Below are 21,159 nucleotides of genomic sequence, written 5' to 3'. Positions count from 1 at the left end.
AAACCTCTAATGTGTAACTTACTTTCTCAGATTGATATCTTTGGTATCTTGATTCTGATTGTTAGATACATTTGACTTGAGAGATTACAAGGAGCATACAGCATGTACGTTTGACAATTTTCCTCCTGGATCTTTAACAGATGAACACAGTGCAACCCCTCCTGTGCAAACCGACGTAACTGTACCTCGGCCGCTCGCCTGCAGCTAGGGGGCTCCCGCCCCCACTTGGCAGCGGGGACTCCAATGCATGGGGCCGGCGGCTCCAGTTGCCGCCCGGCACCCGCAATCGTTCCCCGCTGAGAGAGGACGACGGTCAGCTGTTGTAAACACAGCTGACCGTTCTTCTCTCTGGAATGATCACAGAGCACCTGTGATCCTTCTATTTAGGATCACAGGTCCCTGTGATCATTTCAAAAGACCAACCTCCATACAGTTAGAAACACTCCCCTAGACTTACATTTAACCCCTTTATCACCCACTGTTAACCCCCTCCCTGTTCCCTGCCAGTGTCATTATTACAGTAACAGTGCATATTTTTAGCACTGATTACTGTAGTAATGTCACTGCCCCCCCCCCCCCCCCCAAAGTGTCAAAAATGTCAGTTAGGGGTCCGATCTGTCCGCCGCAATGTCGCAGTCCCGCTAAAAATCGCAGAATACCGCCATTACTAGTAAAAAAAAAACAATAAAAATGACATAAATCTTTCCCATAGTTAGTAGACACAATAACTTTTGCACAAACCAATCAAAATACGCTTATTATTTATTTATTTTTTTCCTAAAATATGTAGCAGAATACAGATTGGCCTAAAATGTTAAAACATTTTGATTTAAAATTATTATTCTTTTTTTTGGGGAATGTTATATAGCAGAATGTGAAAAAAAAAATTTTTTTATCAGAATTGTTGCTCTTTTTTTGTTTATAGCGCAAAACAAAAAATTTGCAGAGGTGATCAAATACCAGCACAAGAAAGCTCTATTTGTAAGAAAAAAAAAAGAACATCAATTTTATTTGGGTACAGCGTCGCACAACTGTGCAATTGTTCGTTAAAGTAATGCAGTGCCGAATCACAAAAAATGGCCTGGTCATTAAGGGGGCAAATCCTTCTGGTCCAGGATTGGTTAAAGCCTACCTGAAGTCCCAGAAATAGATATTCAGCATGTAGAAACTGCACTAAAAACCTTCATTTCTATAGTCTTAATTTTGCTTTCTTTATTGCACCGTGTGTATAAATGTGACTGTGTAGTCCAGCAGACACCAGAGTTTGACCATGTTCACTGTATTTAACAGACCTAGTAAGACCCATCCCCTTCTTTAGCACTACATGTGTGCCTAAAGACAGTATAATGGGGGTGGCCATTATTTAACACCTCCAGAACAGAGAACTGGTGATGGAGGAAAGGAAGCACAAAAGGAGTATTTAGGGCATTTCCACGCTAAAATCATTTTAAAAAAAATAAAAAATACGGTTGTACAGAACTACAAAAGGAAAATAAATGAGACAGATGGGCTTTACATGAGCCTTATGTATAGTTTTTTTCTCATTTAATAGTAGAATACATACCCATACTTGTGTTGAATTTTTTTATTTATTTTTTTACAATTTTTGGATAGAGTAAGGGAGGGTCATAACCCGTCAGATTTTTTATTTTTTGCCATCTGTGTGCGATTACGGAGATTTCCCTTCACTTTCTGTCCCATAGCCAAACCGGAAGTGAGAGGAAATCCCTACAAATTAAGGGAATCTCTTGGGGACCCCCAGGTCACCAGAACTAGTGTCCCCTTTGAAAGATTTACCCAATATCACTTTTTCTGGGACAACCAAAATTTGGGATTTTCTTTTGCTTTCACTTTCAATGATAATGGTAAACAGGACAAATAGAGAGGGGCATCTCTTTAATGGGGGGCAGCAATAACAACTGGCAGGCATTATAATCCCTCTTCAAACTCATCAAAATGTTAAAAAAGTTTTTTGCCTTTTAGGGTGTTTTCACACTAGTACTTTTGGTGCGTACCCAGGTTCGATTGATGTCAGAATTCGGTTCTTTTTGATGATGTGAACACTGTCTTTGAACTCAGGTGCGCACCTGTGAACCGTACCCGAGTCCACTTAAAAAGGGTGGTCTGGGGTATGGTTCGCTTCTGATGAGAACGCAATCGTACCAAAGTAAGCAATTCTATCCATTTTGGCACCTTTTCGTTTACAGCGGTTGCCAAGCAACATGAGTACGCGCCGGCTGCAGCTTGATGACACAAATGTACCGCGGTTTGGATACAGAAATCAAATGTGAACACAGTCCATGGGGGGCAGGGGGATGGGGGAGCAATCAAACTCGGTTCGGACCAGGCAATCGCACCAAGTGTGAAAACACCCTTAGTTATACTTTAAAATGAACTCACAAAAGCCACATATATATATATATATATATATATATATATATATATATATATATATATATATATATATATATAGCGCACTTTCTCAATGTGGCAACTAATTTTATAACAAGACGAGGGTGCGTGACTCCACTCCCCTATGGCCACTAGGGTAAAATATATCCTTTATTAAAATGTTTATCGAAGACTGTATATATGTTTTTACTTATAGGGCGCGGCTGAAATGTGACTCCAAAATGCTTGAAAACGATGATCGTGGTAAATTGATATTATCTCCGCTTTCCCAAAAAGTGAATAAAATAAACAGACTGCAGTGCCAAAAATAGGGTATACTGGAGAGGAGGGTCCAGTTTAAACATACAGAAGATCAGAAACCAATGATCCATATCCCTGTATAACCCAGAGCAGTGAAAGAATTTTTGAAGTATGTGCCCCAATCATCTGCAGGAGAAGAGAATGGTATAAAACCGAAACCACCCGATTTTCACCAAATCCCCTGCAGCCTGGCAGTTACCACCCTGGTTTCATGTACTTGGAGATACCAAGGGAGTTAGTAAACAGCGATCTTAAAGATAACCATCAATTGCCCCTCCCTGCTCTCCACATACCCTTCAACAACTACTTTGATGCTGCACAACAAAAACTACCAAAAAGTGGTCGACCTAGGAGTCCACAGCCCCCCCAAAAAAAAATAGGCTATGTTTCCAAAAATAAATTCAGAAAGTGATCCCAAGAAAAAGACCCAACATGTTTCACTCTATAAATCAAGAGCTTCATCAGGAGTGCATGAATATAAGTATGTTTACTGTACTGTAGATAATTGGTTTCTGATCTCCTGTATGTTTAAACTAGACCCTCCTCTGCAGTATACCCTTTTTTTGGCACTGCAGTCTGTTTAATTTTTTATTTTTTTTGGTAAGCTGAGATAACATCGATTTACCACCATCATCATTTTCAAGCATTTTGGAGTCCCATTTCAGCCGCTACCCTATAAGTAAAAAGTCCTAATAAAGGTTATATTTTACCCTAGTGCCCATATGTGCGTGGGTTGATGCACTCTCTTCTTGTTAGGCATACTTGTGTTAAGCAAATGTTCCTGTGTTGTCCACAAGGATAAGTTAGTCGGGGCTCATGATTGACACCCTGGTGTTGATTTACTAAAACTGGAGTGCAAAATCTGGTGCAGCTGTGCATGGTAGCCAATCAGCTTCTAACTTCAACTTGTTCAATTAAGCTTTGACACACATCTGCACTAGATTTTGCACTCCAGTTTTAGTAAACCAATCCCAAAGGGTACGTACTTGCATTATTTTCTTAATAGTGTAACTAAAGGCAAAACTTTTTTTTTTTTTCTTTCTTTTTTTTTTTTTTCCTTTTTTTTTAAGTTTTGGATAGAGTGGAGAGAGATTGGAACACTTGCCAGTTTTTGTTGCTGTCTGTGCTTCCTCAATAAGGAAATTCACCCTCTCTATTAGTTCTGTTTACCATTATCATTGAAAGTGAAAGTAAAAAAATCTGAAATCTTGGGTTGTCCCAAGAAAAGTAATAAAGGGGAAATCTTCCTATGGGGACACTAGGTCTGGTGACCTGGGGGTCCCCAAGGAATTCCCCTAATGTGCAGGGATATCCTCTCACTGCTTGTATGCCCATGAGACAGGAAATGAAAGTAAATCTCCGCAATGGTACAAAGATGGCAAAAAAAAAAAAATATCCAAAATAAAAAAAAAAATGGTTTTGCCTGTAGTTCTACTTTAACACACAGATTACTAAGACTGTCATTCTGCATGTCAGGGATTCCCATCTTTAAAACAGAACTTCAGGATCTACATTTTTTGCATGCTACTTACATCTACAGTTTGGCTTGATGCAAGTATGCAAATCTGATATATCCGGACGGCCCCTGTGGGTGCAGTATATGACTGTAGTAGTTCAGGTTACATGCAGTAAGAGCCATGATCTTCTGGTATCTGTGTGAGCAGATTTCCCTCTGCACACTGGCCACATGGAGTTGCTTGTTTGGCATCTCTACCATTCATTGAATAGCTTGTATATATTTTTTTTTTCTTTTAATGAACACAAGACATTTTCTGATTGGACAAGGTGGAGAACATGAGGCTATCGCCTGTCCTCTCCACCAAGGTGACCCAATGTAAGTATGCAAAAAATATAATTCTTAGAGTTCAGCTCTAACTATATATGCCTTGGGACTACTCTATATTCAACACTCTCACAATTGGGTAGAAACTCTCACCCTTCTGTTTTATTGTCCAAGAACACTAGTGTCTATCTGGGTACCTCACAGTACCTCTTATGTGACCTAAAGGCTCTGGCACGCAGTAGTTTTGTCATACTGAAACTGCCATCAAGATGCTCCATCCCTGCCTTCCCTGCTCCTACGTCCAGCTAGTATCAGCCCTCCTAGGGGTGTGCTGGATTTCTTCTCTTTGGCAGCAGGTCCGCCATCTTTGACATTTTCTTGGTATACAAGAGCTGCTCTATATAAAAATGAAACCTCATTAATAATTTGCACACATCAATGATAATTTTGCAAGGAAAATGTTGCACAATATATTGTGCATCTCTTTGATGTTACCAGCCTTGCTTGGGATCCTCCTGTGTAGAATCTGACCAGTTCTAAAATAGCTGAACTTTTTGGGGGTTGGATTACTGAAGGGAGATTAAAAATTGCAGTAGAGATTCTCATAACACTGTTCAGGTTAACCCTGAGGCAGAGACCTTGCTACAACAAATAATTATATTTTCTCTATCGTTCATGACAGACGCAGTCCTGTGATCCATATAAGTAGGGTTATACTGCCCCCTACAGGAGTAGGAGACTAGGCAGAAAAAAAGTTTGGGCTAGGCCTATGGGCAGTACCGGAGGGTACACCCTCTCTCTTCCTGCATAGGATGTCAGTTTTAATCTGCCTAGTCAGGAGTAAGAACCTAGTTCCTTGCTGGGATCTTCGGTCCTGGCATAAAAGTATTTTTTTGTGTAGATTTTTTTTTTTAGCTAGCCTTTTTCTACGGAATTTTTTCCTGTGAGATCCTCAAGCAACTATGCCGGGCTTGGCGACGAGCTGGCTATCTAGATTCAGTGGTCACCCCAGTCTGGCCATCGAGCGCGTGCAGGCCTTAGCTCTGCGCTGGCTCGGCCGCGACATAGTCCCACTGGACGGGGACCGGCCCCACAAGTTAAACGTCTCACCAGGTCGCACACGACAGGGTCTAGGCCTATGTCGCACCGTTTCCATTTGGCCGACAGCCCCCCACTGCGGTGGAGAGGGGTCCTGTCAGGAGATGGCGCCCGCCTGTGTTCCGGGTATGGTGAGTAAACGTTCCCCTCTCTTCACTGGCGGATTTTGGGGTGGATGCGGGCCCCTCCCTGGGATGGTCAGACCCTCACACTCCTGGGTTTCCGTCTGTCCTGTTGTGCCTTTGTTGCCTGTGTTGTTTCGGCCTACCTGAGGATGGGACCTAGTGTGCAGGCCACTTGGGGGGGGGGGAGAGTATGGCGGTGGCCATCTTGGTACACCCGTTTTCGTCCATTTTGCTGTGGATTCTCTGCTGTGAATTTAGAATTTCTAGATGGAAGTTCTTGGAGGCATTTTCTGGGGTGTGGGAGCCCCTCCCTTCACCCTGGGCATTTTCCATTGCTCACTCCCTTATGGGAGGGCTTGCTGGTTGCACGTGCTGTCTTGAGAATGCATATTGGGACAGTGGGTTCTGGGGGCCTTTTTTTTTTCTCTCTGTTGGGGAAATGTAATTTTTGTCATTTTATTTTGCAAATTTTGCTGGCGGGTTCTTCTGGTTCAGTATGGACCCTGCAGACAATGTTACCCCACCTGACCCCCTCACGGAGGCCGCAGGGCCTCTCCGGAGCTCCACTGTCCATCAGTGCATTTTCAGCGGTTCGGGAAGCATTTGGGCACGGGTGGAGGTGGCCTTGAGAGGGCGCGGTACGCTGAAACGTTTCTCCACCTACCCCTGCCTCATCTGATGTCTTGGATTCTGAGTCTGACTCAGCTGTCGCAGACGGGGGCCTCCCTGCCAGGTCTGTTATCTCGCGCCTGGTCTCTTTGGATAATGAGGATGACATTTCTACCTCCCCTGCCGCCCATGATACAGGCGCTGGTGGATGCACGGGTTGTTTCGGTGCTCGACACCCTGCAATTTGGAGGACGCAGCGGCGGCTGCACCTAGGGCGCAGGTTGCATCTGGCACACATGCCATCCGGAGCAGCCTAATTTGCTTGCATGCTCATAAAGAATGTGACCGTCTGAGACGATCCCCTGGGGTGTTTAAGCGGCTGCTAGACGTTGCCCTTTTGAGGAGTCTCTGGTCTAAAGGTGGACTGTACCGCCTAAGGTGGACCTACCGTCTCTAGGCTGAATAGGACTGCCGTTGTTCCAGTGGAGGTATCCCTGCCCTTAAGGACTTTGGGGATAGGATGATGCGGGCTCAGGCCCGTGATCTGTACTCGATGAAGGGGGTCTGCACTGGGAACAGTGTTTGTGATGCTCTTGCCTCGAAGACTCTGCCTGACGGGAAGAGTTCAAATGCCGTGACTTGGTGAGGAGCGAGTCCCTTCTGCCCTGGGGGAGCTGTTGGACCAACTGGCGCGTGGGCTGCAATTTGTTGCGATGCCGCGCTGGACACGGCTCCTTTTATTGGGTCACCTTTTGGTTTCGGCGGTGGTTATCCAGCGTATCCTTGGCCAGAGTGTTGGTCTGCGGATCAAACTTCTAAGAAGGGCTTAATGGATCTCGCTTTTCAGGGGGATCGCCTGTTTGGCGCTGCCCTGGGTGAATTTATATAAGGGTCTCATGGGGGGAAGAGTGCTTTTCTTCCTCAGGCTAACAAGGGTAGCCTGGACAAGGTCCCTCCTTTTTGGCTTACGAACAGTTTCGTCGTCCCTCGGAGACAGTCGATGTGGGTGGAAGTCCTTCAAAACTTCCTCGGGTGGTTCCAAACGACCCTAGTCTGGCCAACAAGTGATCAGTTTTTTGCAGACCTGCGGACAAGGCCTACTTGGCCTGATGGTGCATCCTCACCCATATATGGGGTGGGGGGACGTCTTTGCCGGTTCTCGGACCTGTGGCTGGCACGGATCCAAGGCAGCTGGGCTCAGGAGGTCATGCGGTCCGGTTGCATGATCGGGTTTCGAGCCGTTTTTTTCCGGTAAGGTGTTCCCTTCCAATGTACGGCTGTCCCCGGATCGCTTGCAGGCGCTCTATGGGGCAATTCAGGCTCTGGTTCAACAAGGCTGGACCTACTGGTCCTTGATGGTTCCGTGCGGATCAGAGGGGGGGGGATCAGGGGGATTCCTGGCCTCCATAGACATCTAAGAAGCCTTCCTCAGTCTGGGGTTCATCTGTTACTGTCCAGCACATGGTCGGACCTGCATGAAAGTTCTGGGACTGATGGTGTCGTCTTTTGTGACGGTCCCTTTCGCTCAGGATCCCCCAAAAGACAATTGTTCTCAAATGGGACTAGAATCTAAACTCTCTGGACATTCGGATCCATCTGAGCCAGGTGACCAGGGAGTCTTGATCTGGAATCCTTCCTCCCCTTTTTACTGGACAATTGTCACCGCGGATGCAAGCCTGTCCCGGTGGGGAGGAGTCCTCAGCAGGTTCTCTGCTTAGGGAGTATGGTCCCTGGAGGATCAAGGTTACCGATCATTGTTCTGGGGCTGAGATCTGGCTTTGCCTAGTTCACTGGACCGAGCACCTGCAGCTGTCCAGTGCGCATTCATTAGGAATGTGCCACGACCGTGGCTTGTGTCATTCACCAATTGGGCACCAAGGGTGTCCTTGCAATCTTGGAAGTGACAGGCATTCTTCGTTGGGCAGAGCGCCTTGTTCCAGCTCTCTCCGCTGTTCCGTTTCCAGATGTGGAAATTTGGCAAGCGGATTGCCTCAGTCGACAGGCCTTGGATGCAGGGGAATGGTCCCTTCATCCAGAGGTGTTCCAGCAGTTGTGCCTTCGTTGGGGCACTCCAGACGTGGATCTGTTGGCGTCGCATCTGCATGATAGTGCAGAGGATTGTGGTCGCTCATGGTACCCTCTGGCAGATGCACTAGTGGCACCATGGGTTTTGTCGTAGGCAAGAACATGTACTAAGTTCAACATTAACGATACTGAGAAGTTTAGTATGGTCACCTGCGCAAGGATGACAAACGCGTAATCTTATGAGTGCGATCACAGTCTGCCTTTCCTCCTCTCAAGTTGCTGCCAAGACTTCTTCGCAGGATCGAGGCGGAAGGGATTCCGGTCATTCTCGTGGCTCCAGACTGGCCTTCGCCATACAGGCAGCTTCGGGTTGCAAGACGGCTACCTGGTCGTCTGTTCACGCTTTTATCAATTTTTATAAGGTGGATGTGCTAGCATCTGCAGATGCCTCTTTTGGCCGCAAAGTTTTGCTGGCTGCTGTCTGGAGTCTGGAGGGCTTTTGGCCTTTCTTCAGGGTGTTTACTGTTTGTTTCAGATGGGCCTCATCTTTTTGTTCTGATGAGTCCTATGTTGCCTGGTTGGCTGTGTTTTTAGCCTTGGGGACTTGCTCTTTTCTGCTGTTCCCACCCCTCATTTTATGGCACTGCTTTGGGACGTCCCTACTGATATGGATCAGAGGACTGCGTCCGTCAATGAACTGAAGAGAAAATGATTTTACGGTAAGTCAAAAATCCAGTTTTTTTCTTTTTAGCTTAAAGTGATACTAAACACACTGTTTAATATGTCCTTTCTATTTCTGTATATGGATGATGGCACTGTAATTAATTTTTTTTTAATTCAAATAAAGTTTAATAACTTTTAATAGTACAATAAACAATGTACATTCTGAAGTATTACATTATACAATACAAAGTAGAATAGTGTTCTTGTACAAATACAAAGCAGGTTTATAAAGCCATTTGAACCTGAGATGTAATTAGTCCTTATATCTCACAGTGTATTCATCCCTAGGTAGGGTTTAAGAAAACGTTCTCATCATATCTCTTCCCCGGTACTTTAAATTAAACTAGCTCTAAGGGAACAAACAGAGCAGTTGAGTTCCTACTTTAAGTTAATAGCAGTTGAGTTCCCACTTTAAGTTATTAGCCTATCAAGTATTTAGTCTAATGGAGCCAAGCCAGGGGTAGCTAGCCAGCATTCCCAGATCTTATTGAACTGGGTCGGGCTGCCTCTATGCCAGTGATGGCAAACCTTGGCACCCCAGATGTTTTGGAACTACATTTCCCATGATGCTCAACTACACTGCAGAGTGCATGAGCATCATGGAAAATGTAGTTCCAAAACATCTGGGGTGCCAAGGTTCGCCATCACTGCTCTATGCTGATATCTCAAGCGCTCATATCTCAAAGTTAATCCCATGTTGGCTAACCACATCTCTAAAGTTGGAGAGGTTTGATAGATCCAATGTTGCAAGATCAGGTCTCGAGCTTGGAACAGTGCTCTGGACACCACCTCCCTGACATATACAGTCTGTCTGTTATAACCTCATCCAGTATACTCAATAAGCAAGGTTTAGGATCAAGAGAGGCAGTTACTTGAAAAGTATTCTTAATGGTGTTTACTATGCCAGTCCAAAAGCGGTGCAACTTTGGGTACCACCAAAGAAGATGTATCAGTTCCCCCTTAGCTCCCTTGCATCTTGTACACAATGGGTCTTGGCGGAGTCCAAGATTAAACAATTTAAGTGGGGTTTGATGAACCCGCAATAATATTCATAGTTGGGACAGTCTTTGGGTTACATTTTAAAGAACAGCTATGGATAGAATTAGGGATGCACCGAAATTTCATTTCGGCCGATAATGGGTTAACAGTGCCGAAAATAATGGCCGCCGTGAGGAAGGAGGAGGGCGCAGCGCAGGTTTTAAAAGTCCCGCCTCTGGCCAGCCGTCCGCCTCTCAATGACGTCCCTACTACGATCTCTGCGTTAATGAATGGACATACCAGGCGGGGGGGCAGGGCGAGCGGCCGCTATAGATAGAACTATGTGATCCTTCCTGTCAGCTCAGCGCGACTATATGTGAATGAGAAGTGACCTGACATCGGGCGGGGGGAGCGGCCGCTATTAGCTGTAACTATGTGAGAGCTTCACTTCACTGTCAGGCATGTATCTCCGCTGACAGGGAGGTGAAGCGCTCACATAGTTACAGCTAATAGCAGCCGCTCGCCCCGCCCTCCCGCCCGGTGTCAGGTCAGTTCTGTTCTCATTCACACATAGTCCGGCTGAGCTGACAGGGATGGATCACATAGTTATATCTATAGCGGCCGTTCGCCCCGCCCTCCCGCCCGGTATGTCACTTCATTCAACACAGATCGTAGTAGTGACATCACCGGGAGGCGGTGCCGCCGGCCAGAGGCGGGACTTTTGAATGAAGGACACCCGAGGAGGGACGCTGAGCCAGAGGGGGGAGATGGAGGAGAGCTGAGGCAGTGGGGGGGGTGGGTGGGAGATGGGGGGGAGCTGAGGCAGCTTACCAATGATGTAGATCAAAGGAGCAAGAGTTCAAAACACTAATACGTGTAAAATCACTTACTCACCCAGTACATATACTGTGACAGGGTGGCAGCGACAGGTGTACGTCGCTGCCTGTTTTTGGTGTATGCCCCTGTTCTATCTATTTTAAAAAAAATTTGGGGAAAAAGTCGTTTTCGGTTTCGGTTTTCGGCCAAGGGCATCCTGCATTTTCAGTTTCGGCCCAAAATTTTCATTTCGGTGCATCCCTAGACAGAATCCAGGGCCTCCTACCACTGATCCCCCATCTGGATCACCCACATCCTCCACCCATTTTTCCATAGCAGTGTTCTGAAAATTATCTAGGTACTCTGGCAGCAGCATTGCATAGCACCTGGAGATGAATCCTTTAGTGGATGGGGATTGCTGCATCATATTGAAAAGAGGAGTGGGAGATAACACCGTCTGCTCTAAGGATTCTTGCGCTTTAATGGCGTGCTGCAATTGAAGGTAGGGGGAAGTACATTTTGTTTGACAATCCATAATTATTTTAATTAAAAAAAAAAACATCTAAGTACCTTTTTCCTAATCGATATTCAGCTGTCACATGACCCAGATCTTTCCCAGCTTGTCTGTAGGGAAACATAAGCAGGAAGAGATTTTAATCCTCTGCTGCTGGTCACATGTACAAAATAAAAAATAAAATAAAAACTGCCTTTGGAATACATAGTAACAATTAATAATATCAATAAACGGTTTGAAATTGTCATAAAATATATATTTGAAATCAAATCTTTATTATTTTTTGGAAATAACATGACGTGGGTATGTATCTGCCAGTTACAGACTCCTCTCCAGCCTGTGTCTTAGAATAAGAGGGAGTTGCAGCTTCCATCAATCTACATGTAATATTCCGCCCCCATTGTATTTAGCTGGTTAGTGGGCATTAGGGAGGAGGGAGGGAGTGGGCTGTCATTTACGCCTGTGTCTACGCCCACTTGTGTGACTCGGTAGTCGCATGGGCTGCTCAGATGTGATAGGGTGGAAATGCTCAGCATAGAAACCCTCTGTAAACTGAGCTGCCAACACTGCTCTGCAAAAATCCCTAGCTGAATTGGGTATATTAATCGGAGGGGGGAGATAGAGAACACCAGGATCAACCAGGTTTTTTGCAGAATACAGAAAACGAATCTCTTGTGACGGAATGAGCATGAACCGCGTTTAATACAGCATTTATTGATGTGAGTTTAGTGACACTTTAAACTTTTAGGTAAATTAATTGTCCTTTAGGTATTAGCACAGCATCTGTTTTACTGAATGGCATTAGCAGTTGTTTACAATATCACAATTCAAAATGTGCTTTCTATTTGATTAGATCACACCAGCTTAGTTGATTATGCTAAAATGATCACATAAGCACATGATCTCCTGCTAGTAAAGAGGAGTTGTTTAATTCTGTGAGAATTGAGGTTGAAAATAAATTTACACTCTCACTGTGAGAGGGCCAGGGAACATGCTAGTTAAAAACTCTGGAAAGGTGACCTCACTGTTTCTTGTGCCAAGGGTATAGCAGAGACTTTCATCTTGCCAGCGTTCTAAATCATTCAAATTAAGATCGATTTACTTCAGTGAAGTCTATTGATCGGTACAATCATTTTTAAGCTGAATAGCAACGTGGTGTAAAAAAGTTGATGTTCCAAAAACTGAGAAGTAATGTGAAATATCCTTTTTAAAAATGGCGTCAGGGTGGCAAGTCATTTGCGCGTCCTATGAATTAACTACATTATTAGACATGGGGGTTGATTTACTAAAGGCAAATACGGACACATCGCTCCTTAAATCATAACTAGTGGGCTACATTGCCTCCTCGAGAAATAGGACTAGGCAGAACAAAAACACCTGGCTATGCCCATGGGCCATCCCCAGCTGGTAAATAACCCCCCTCTCTGCTCTAGGTTATCAGTTTTTTAATCTGTCTAGTCAGGAGTAGGTACCTAGGCTCCCGGCTGGGATCTCTGATCCTAGTAATTTTCGCCTTCCTTACATCTTTTTGGTTTTTCTCTCGGGAGATCTACAATCAACTGCTGGACGACAGGCTGGATAACCTAGATCCAGTGGTCCCCTCCAGCCCAGCCAGCGAGCACGTGCAGACCGCAGCTACGCGCTAGGTCGGCCGGGACATAGCCTCACGGACAGAGGCTGGCCTGCAAGTTAGTCTTGCAGGGTCGCATACGACCGGGCTTGGGTCTGAGTCACAGCGGTCCCTTGGCTGACAGCTCCCCTACTTCGGTAGCAAGGAGTTCTGTCTGGAGCATTATCCGCACCATGGAAGGCTAAGTACAGTCCCCCCCCCTCTCCCCTTTTGGTGGTTTTCTTTGGGGTGGACGTGGGTAACCTCCAGGGACAGTTGGACCTACCTGCCTTCCCTCCTCCCATCCTTAAATCCCTCACTGAGCTGGGCTTCCACCCACTCCCATCCCCCCCCCCTGTCTGGACCTAGAGTCTGGTGGGGGTCCCAGGGCAGAGAATGCAGCAGAGACCCCTGGGGTCTCCCCCGCTATCCCCACTCTGTAAGGGTCCTGGGATAGTGTGTGTCCCGCCCTGGTAGTCTGGAGGGGTCCCAGTGTAGGAGACGCTTAGGTGCATGCCCTGCTGTTTGCAGTGTGGGTATAGTGCAGAGACTGGTGCAGAGTGCACATCAGAGTCTCCGCTAAACGTGTGTCCTACCTTCAGGGAGGGTCCCCTTGCAGAGGGTGCAGCAGGAAAGATCCTGGCAGCATGCTTCAGTGTTTGTAGCTGTTGGTGGCCATTTTCCCTTAGTCTGGCTAGTCCCAAGTTGGTGGCCATGTTTTTGTAGTCGTATGATATCACGGGGGCCATTTTCTCTTAGTCTGCCATGGTTGCACTGACGGCGGTCCTACACTCCTTAGTGTCCTGGGTGGAAGTGGCGTGTGGGCAAAGGCCCAGGAGGAAGCGTCCCCCCGTCTTCCCCTGCTCAGGCTGTCTCATCTGATTCTGAGCCTGATGCCGATGTGGACGCGGCCCGTCCAGGGGGACTTAACATCACACACCCTGATCCATCCGATGAGTGAAAAAACGCTGGTAGACGCACTTATCACTGCAGTGCGTGAGACTTTAAAAATGGAGGATGCGGCTGATGTACCCACGGACATGGCTATGGTTTGGTACGCACAAGTCGCATCGTACTCCAAAGGTGTTTCCTTATGTGCCTTATTTTAGAGGTTTTCCTGTAAGGAATGGGAACAACCAAAATTACCCTTTGTGGTCCCCAAACGTTTTGATGTACGTTACCCTTTTGAGAAGTCCCTTTTAAAAAAAAAAAAGTGAGCTAATCACCAGTGGTTGCCCTTCTGTTTCCAGGTTGAATAAAGCAACCATGATCCCAGTAGAGAAATCCCGTCCTTTAAGGACCCGGCTGAAAAGAAAGCGGAGGCTGTGGCACGCAGCATGTTTACTATGGCTGGTTCGGCATTGCGGCCAGTCTTTGTCTCAGACCCTAACTGAATGGGCCCAGCTTTTGCCCCAGGGCCTGGAGGGTGAGCAGGTCCCCACTGCTTATGTTGATTTAGCGGACTAGTTGATCTGTGGGCTTCAGTTTATTTGTGATGCAGCTTTGGATACAGCTCTTGTGCTGTCCAAACTTTTTGTTTCAGCGGTGGTGGTTAGGCACATGCTGCGGCCTGATTGGTCCGCAGACCAAGCCTCTAAGAAAGCTCTCATTGATCTGCCCTTTCAAGGTGATCGCTTTTTTGGAGCTACCCTGGATGACATTAAGGGTATCATGGGGGAGGGGGAGTACCTTTTTTCCACAGCCAAAAAAAGAGAAGGAGCCTCGCCGCAGACGGGAGCCCTCCTTCTCAGCCCATAGAAAATTATTTTGTGCTTCTGTGATGGAGAATAAGGGAAATAGATCTTTCAAATCTTCCCCGGGAGGTTCCAAGCAACCTTGGTCTGGTAAGCCAAAAGCTAGCTTCCCCGAACCAGCAGACAAGACTCCTTTTGCCCTCACCCGTTATTGGAGTGAGTGGACATCTTCGCTGGTTTCCGGCCCCGTGGACTTCTTTGGTGAGTGTCAAGGAGATCCGCAAAATGTTTCTTTTGGGGGTACCCAGAAAGGGGGACAAAGCTTGTCCTTTTCAGGTTTTTTTGGTCCTGAGTCTCCTCGTGCGGATTTAATTTCGGCAAAGCTTCAGGTGATGTCTGAACTACCTAAGGTCCCCCCTATCCCCGTCCAGCGAATTGATTTACCTAGGTCTGATTCTATTTCTGACCAGGGTGTCCTTCCTCTGCACAAACTTCAGGGACCACAAGCTGTGATTCACCGGCTGCTGTCACACAGATAGTTCTCTCTCCCATTTTTGCATACGGATTCTGAGTCTGGTGGTATATACCTTCAAGACAGTTCTGTTTGCAGTCTTATATGCAACTCCTTTAGCAGGTTCGGCTCCACAGGAGGATACCGAAGTTCATGACTAGGTCATGAGGTCCTCTGACAGATGCTGGAGGAGTCCAAGGGCCACGGTAAGGCCAGTATCATCCTTGGCTAAGGCTTCTTCCGCAGCTCCTGCGAGGAATCGAGAGCGAGGATCTTCCAATTAAATGACCTTAATTTGAAGTTGGCCTTGAGTACCATCAAGGGCCAGATGTCTGCCCTGGCAATCTTCTTTCAGCAACCCCCTAGCCACACACTCTTCAGTTCGTACCTTGATTCAGGGGGTTCAACATGTGGCTCCAACTGTATGGTCTCTTTTGCCGTCATGGGATTTAAATTTATTACTTTTGGTTCTCCAGAAACCTTTTATTTGAGAATAATCGGGAGATTCCCTTGCCTACGTTATCCCAGAAGGTAAAATTCTCGGTGGTTATTACCTCGGCCCACAGGGTATCAGAATTGGCAGCATTATCCTGCCGCAGTCCCTATTTAGTGGTCCATAGGGATAAAGTGCTTCTTCGTCCCTGTCCATAATTCCTGCCCAAAGTTGTCTCTGACTTCTATTTGAATGAGGGCATTTGTGTTGCCTTCCTTGTGTCCCAACCCGGCTCATCCCAAGGAATTTACTTTGCATACCTTGGATGTGGTTCGTGCGATTCGGGTGTATCTGACAGCTATTGAGACTCGCTTTTTGTGGTTATGGACAGACCAAGAAAAGGGCTGGCCACTTCTTCAGCTATCATCTCCAATGGATCAGACAGGTGGTGACTCAGGCCTATTCCATTAAAGGTCAGGTCCGACCTTTCCCTGTTATGGAGCATTCTACTCGAGCGCTAATTGCTTCTTGGACCTTCCGTCATCAGGCTTCAATATCGCAAGTTTGCAAGGCAACCACTTGGTCGTCCGTGCATACCTTCACAAAATTCTATAAAGTAGATACTTTGGCTTCTGCGGGTGCTTCTTTTGGCCACATAGTTTTGCAGGCTGCTGTTTAACCACTTCAATACAGGGCACTTTCAACCCCTTCCTGCCCAGGCCAATTTTCAGCTTTTAGCGCTCTTGCATTTTGAATGACAATTGCGCGGTCATGAAACACTGTACCTAAACGAAATTTATGTAATTTTTTTCACCACAAATAGAGCTTTCTTTTGGTGGTATTTGATCACCTCCAAGGTTTTTTCTTTTTTGCTAAACAAATAAAAAAAAGACCGAAAAGTTTGAAAAAAAAAAAAAAGCTTTTTGGTTTGTTATACAATTTTGTAAATAGAGAAGTTTTTTCTTGCACTGATGGGCACTGATGAGGCTGCACTGATGGGGTGGCACTGATGGGCACTGATATGCAGCATTGGTGGGCACTGCTGGGCACTAATAGGCGGCACTGGTGGGCAATAATGGGCACTGGTGGGCAGGGCACTGGTGGGTTCCCTGAGCCCTGATTGCCATCCCTGGGGTCATGGGTGGGCATCCCTGGTGGTTCTAGTGGCACCCCCCCCCCCAAGGGTCTGCACTGGTAAATCAATGATCCGATTACCAGTACAGACCCCCGTCCCCCGTCAGGAGAGCCGCAGATCGGCTCTCCTCTACTCGTGCCTGTCAGGCACAAACTAAGGAAAGCCAATCAACGGCTCTTCCTGTGTACTATGTGACCAGCTGTGATTGGACACAGCTGGTCACATGGTAAAGAGCTTACGTCAGTAGGCTCTTTACCGAGATCGGAGATGCAGAGCACATTATCCTGCCGCCGTCATATGACATCCGGTCAGGATAATGCAACCACTTTACCGCCGTCAATCGCCTATAGGGCGGGCGGGAAGTGGTTAAAGAGGGGCAGTTCCCACTTGAGGGGTGTTTTTTCTTTAAACCTTTTATTTTTCAGACTGGGCTTCTGTGACCCGGTTAGTGCTCATGTGTCCTGCTTGAGGGCTCTTATGTTTAGCCTTGGGTTATCTTCCCCAGCCCTCATTTTCCTTTTGGCATTTCTTTTGGACGTCCCACTAGTCATGATTTATGGAGCGCTGTGTCCATCGAACGAAAGAGAAAATGGGATTTTTGTACTTACCGTAAAATCTATTTCTCTGAGTTTATTGACGGACACAGCACCCACACCTCTATGGAGTTCTGATGCTTCTAATACTGCTTGCTACTAAACTGATTACCTAGAGCAGAGAGGGGGGGTTATTTACCAGCTGGGGATGGCCCATGGGCATAGCCAGGTGTTTTTTGTTCTGCCTAGTCCTACTCCTGGAGTAGGCAATATAGCCTACTAGTTATGATTTATGGAGCACTGTGTCCATTGATGAACTCAGAGAAATGGATTTGACGGTAAGTACAAAAATCCAATTTTTGCTTGCACATGATTGGATGATAGAAATCAACAGAGTCTTCCCTCATTTCAGAGCTTCCCCTCAGATCTGGCACAACTGTACTTGCAATACATTTAAGCCTATTACACACTATTTTTTTTTTTCTTTTCATTCAACCCAGCAGGCTGAACGAAAAAAACCTGACCGCTCAGGAGGAGCCACTATGCTAACAGTTAGTAAGTACAGCGACCTTCCCTGCTGTGCTATTGGGTTCTGAGGGGGGGGGGCGCCCCCTCCCCCATGCCGGAACACTCTTTTCAGCGCTCTCAGCCATTGGTTGCAGTACACACCACCCAAATGTCGGCCGATTTCTATTGAACCGGCCGATGCCGCCCGACATTTGGCCCGCGTGTAAGGGATTTTAGTGTACTTGCAGTGCACAGACTATTTTGTCTTTAGTAAATCAACCCCATGCTTCACAATTACCCTAGAAAAATAGAATTGGACAACTTGAAAAAATAACTGAGCATTTTTCTCATTCTTTTTATAGATTATGACATGGATCTTCTCCCTTTCCACTCCAAGCTGCCAGCAGAAATGGAACCCAGCCTTTTACCACAGGTCTGACAGGAGAGTTCTCCAAGGCCTTCCCTTTTCATAGCCCAGTGCCACCGATTTCTTGATGATGGTTCCAGCCATAATTCATTAAGAAAATGTGCGTTCACAGAACAACAATACTTTGAAATGGGCTACTGTTAAAAATAAAAATTGTTGGACTTGAACCGAGGAAATGCGGACTTGAAGAAGTGAATACAGACTTTACAGTGCAACATTACTCATTAAGATAAAAAAAAGAGATGCTCCTTCAATACTGGCTTCACTATCTTACTCTAAGAAGTATTTGGTGTTTTTCCACAACTATTTTGTATTCACGCTTGCTTATTTTGAAGCCATCCTATTTCTACTGCAATAGGTGCACACAGAAATGCTGGTAATGAAACAAATCATTATAACCTCAGGTTTTCCGACCACTGGATCTTAATTAATAATAAGGTTGGGTGTGTGCTGGCTTCTTAACTAGATTCTGCTCCGTAATATTTGGACATCCGTGTCACAAAGGCAGGATAGACAGGTTGTCATTTTATTGCATTATTTGGTGCCATGTGAACAAAATACAGTACAAACAAAAACTAGGACAAACTAGTTTAAATCAAGACAATATGATGTTGGTTATAGTTAGAACATGAAAAGACTGAGGCTGTCTTTGTGGTTGTCCACATTGTGTGGAAAGTTTACACATCCAGTTTCAAAATAATAGAACATCTTCACATTTTTTACACTTCACCACTTAATTCACCTGAATACAAAATCTGAAGCTTCCAGGGCTTAGAGAACTGCCATGCATATGGAAAAATATGCTTAAGCTGAAGGGGCTGAGAAATGATCAATTGATTGGACATCTATAAAAAATGTTTGGAGTTCAATTAGGCCCACATGCAGTACAGGGCCTTCTATTGTACCAAGGAGGGTCAATTCACAGCAGAATTCAGTGTGTCATGGTGAGCGGCCTTTGGCAGTCTATTCAAACTGAATTGGCTGTAGCGCACCCCATCGCATGAAAAAATAGGTCCTGCTACATTTTTTTTTTTTTTCGGGGCACCTTGTTGAACATGCCAAGGGGTACCTTTAAAAATGAAATGCACTGCAATGCAGTAACTTCCTTTATGCTACTATTTAGTATGCTGGAGAATATTATTATACAGGATTTATTTAGCGCCAACAGTTTGTGCAGCACTTTACAACATGAGGGCAGACAGTAAGTACAGTTACAATAAAACTCAGTACAGGAGGAATAAGTGGGCCCTCCTCGTTAAAGCTTACAATCTAAAGGTGAGATGATTTTCACCTATCACAATCATATGAAATAACCAAAATTTAAACCATGGAAAGTTTGCAATTTTCTACAGCCTTCTAGTTGTATGTTTACACCAATAACCTTTCTAGAATGACAGCTGATAGTCCTGCAATTTGGCAGATGTGTACACTTGCTGTTGCATTTAGCATTTCTAGGGTGCAATGGGTTTCCTTGTGATCATGATAAAGGTAACACCATGAAGCAATTTGTGAAAAAAAGGCAACACCATTTTTACTTTGTTATACTTTTTTAAAAAGTCAAACCTATTTGTACTATACTACAGAACTATCTAGCAACCATATTGGTGTATTCATTGACATGCATTTCCTCAAGATGGCAAATAACCTAAACTGTTTGGAATAGAGGGGACTGTTGCTACCCTGCAGAGTGTGTTTTACGTGCATACTGTATATGGAAGTGTCAGTGACTGTTGATCCTGTGCGTTTTACAGTGACACCTCTGAGGACTTTTGTATACAGGGATCTTAGGAGCCTTGTGAAAGTGACCATTGTAGCTGAAGATTTTTTTTGGAGTCCTAGGTTCAGCTAATGAAATGTTTATTCACAATTGGTTCAGATATGGAATGGTGGCAATGTTTACAACTGATCAATGATAGTTCACACAATGCATCCCATTTCATTTTTGTTGACTTTGAGATGTAAATTAAGTCATGTGTATTTAAAAAGCTCCAGGGATTTACATTAGGCTCCGTTCACATCTAGGCGTTTTTGGGGAGTTTTTCTGCTCTAGGATCAGCTCTCAAAACGCCCAACAAGACAAATCCTATTCATTTCAATGGCCCCTGTTCACATCTGAGCGTTTTGACGCTGTTTACAAAACGCCCAACGCTCAAAAAAGTACATGAGCTTCTTTTTGGGCAGATTACAGGCGTTTTCTATTGGTATCTATTCAATCAAAAAACACCTGTAAATCGCGGTAAAAATCGCGGTAAAAAATGTGCGAAAAACGCTACGCTCAGGTGTGAATGTAGCCTAAATCCTGGACCAGCATTTATAAATCTTGTTTTTTTTTGCAAGTATTGTCACATAACGCAAACTTCATTGACCTCAAGTGGGTGGGGGGGGGGGGGCTGCTAAACATATAGGAATATATTTGGAGACTTTTGGGGACCGTAAAAATTGAATTTGTGATGGGTGTATTTTCAGTTTCAAAGTAAATCTTATAAATTAATACCATTGTTTATTTTGAAGGGAATGGTGATGTAGAAGATTTAATTTTTTTTCACACTTTTGTATATAATTTTACTAGAGGAAACTTTTTGTCAGAAAAGTGCATCTAGTCATGTTTTCCCTGAATATTTTGTATGTCCATTTCTCTTATTCTTAAAATGCATCCCAAATATGTGAAAATTACTCTCATTAAAAAAATAATGTGGTCCGATTACAAAGAAATTGTCCATTTTTTTTTTATTTTATGTGTACCTTTTTGAGAATTCATAGGAGAACTCCAAATTTCAATAAATGTGGGCAATATATTACCAATTATGTTAACTGTACTTTTAATGGTATGGTTGTTTTTACTATACTTTTTAGTATCTTTATTGTATCGCAATGATATGCTCATTAATGCTATGCACTTTGGAAAGCACATTTGATCCACAGAAATC

General features: G+C 45.0%; 1 protein-coding gene across 2 annotated transcripts in view; it reads left to right on the top strand.

The window, feature by feature from the left end:
* LOC309545081 (zinc finger protein 414-like) overlaps positions 1-18,796 on the top strand; it is a 38,147-nt gene extending 19,351 nt beyond the window's left edge. The window contains exons 7-8 of one of the 2 annotated variants that reach the window (XR_014224870.1): positions 4,478-4,546; positions 18,168-18,796. Coding sequence is in view for 1 of the 2 variants with exons in the window: in XM_082244214.1 (XP_082100340.1) it covers positions 18,168-18,244 (77 nt within the window). In the remaining variant the exon portion in view is untranslated. The remainder of the gene's footprint in view (positions 1-4,477; positions 4,547-18,167) is intronic. The other variant, XM_082244214.1, reaches the window with a different exon arrangement.
* The last annotated feature ends 2,363 nt before the right edge of the window (positions 18,797-21,159 follow it).

Source organism: Pelophylax lessonae (genome assembly GCF_965119305.1).
Source record: "Pelophylax lessonae genome assembly, chromosome: 1".
NCBI lineage: Eukaryota > Metazoa > Chordata > Amphibia > Anura > Ranidae > Pelophylax > Pelophylax lessonae.
The sequence above is the reverse complement of the archived record's forward strand: the minus strand, read 5'-3'. Positions and strand labels throughout refer to the sequence as shown.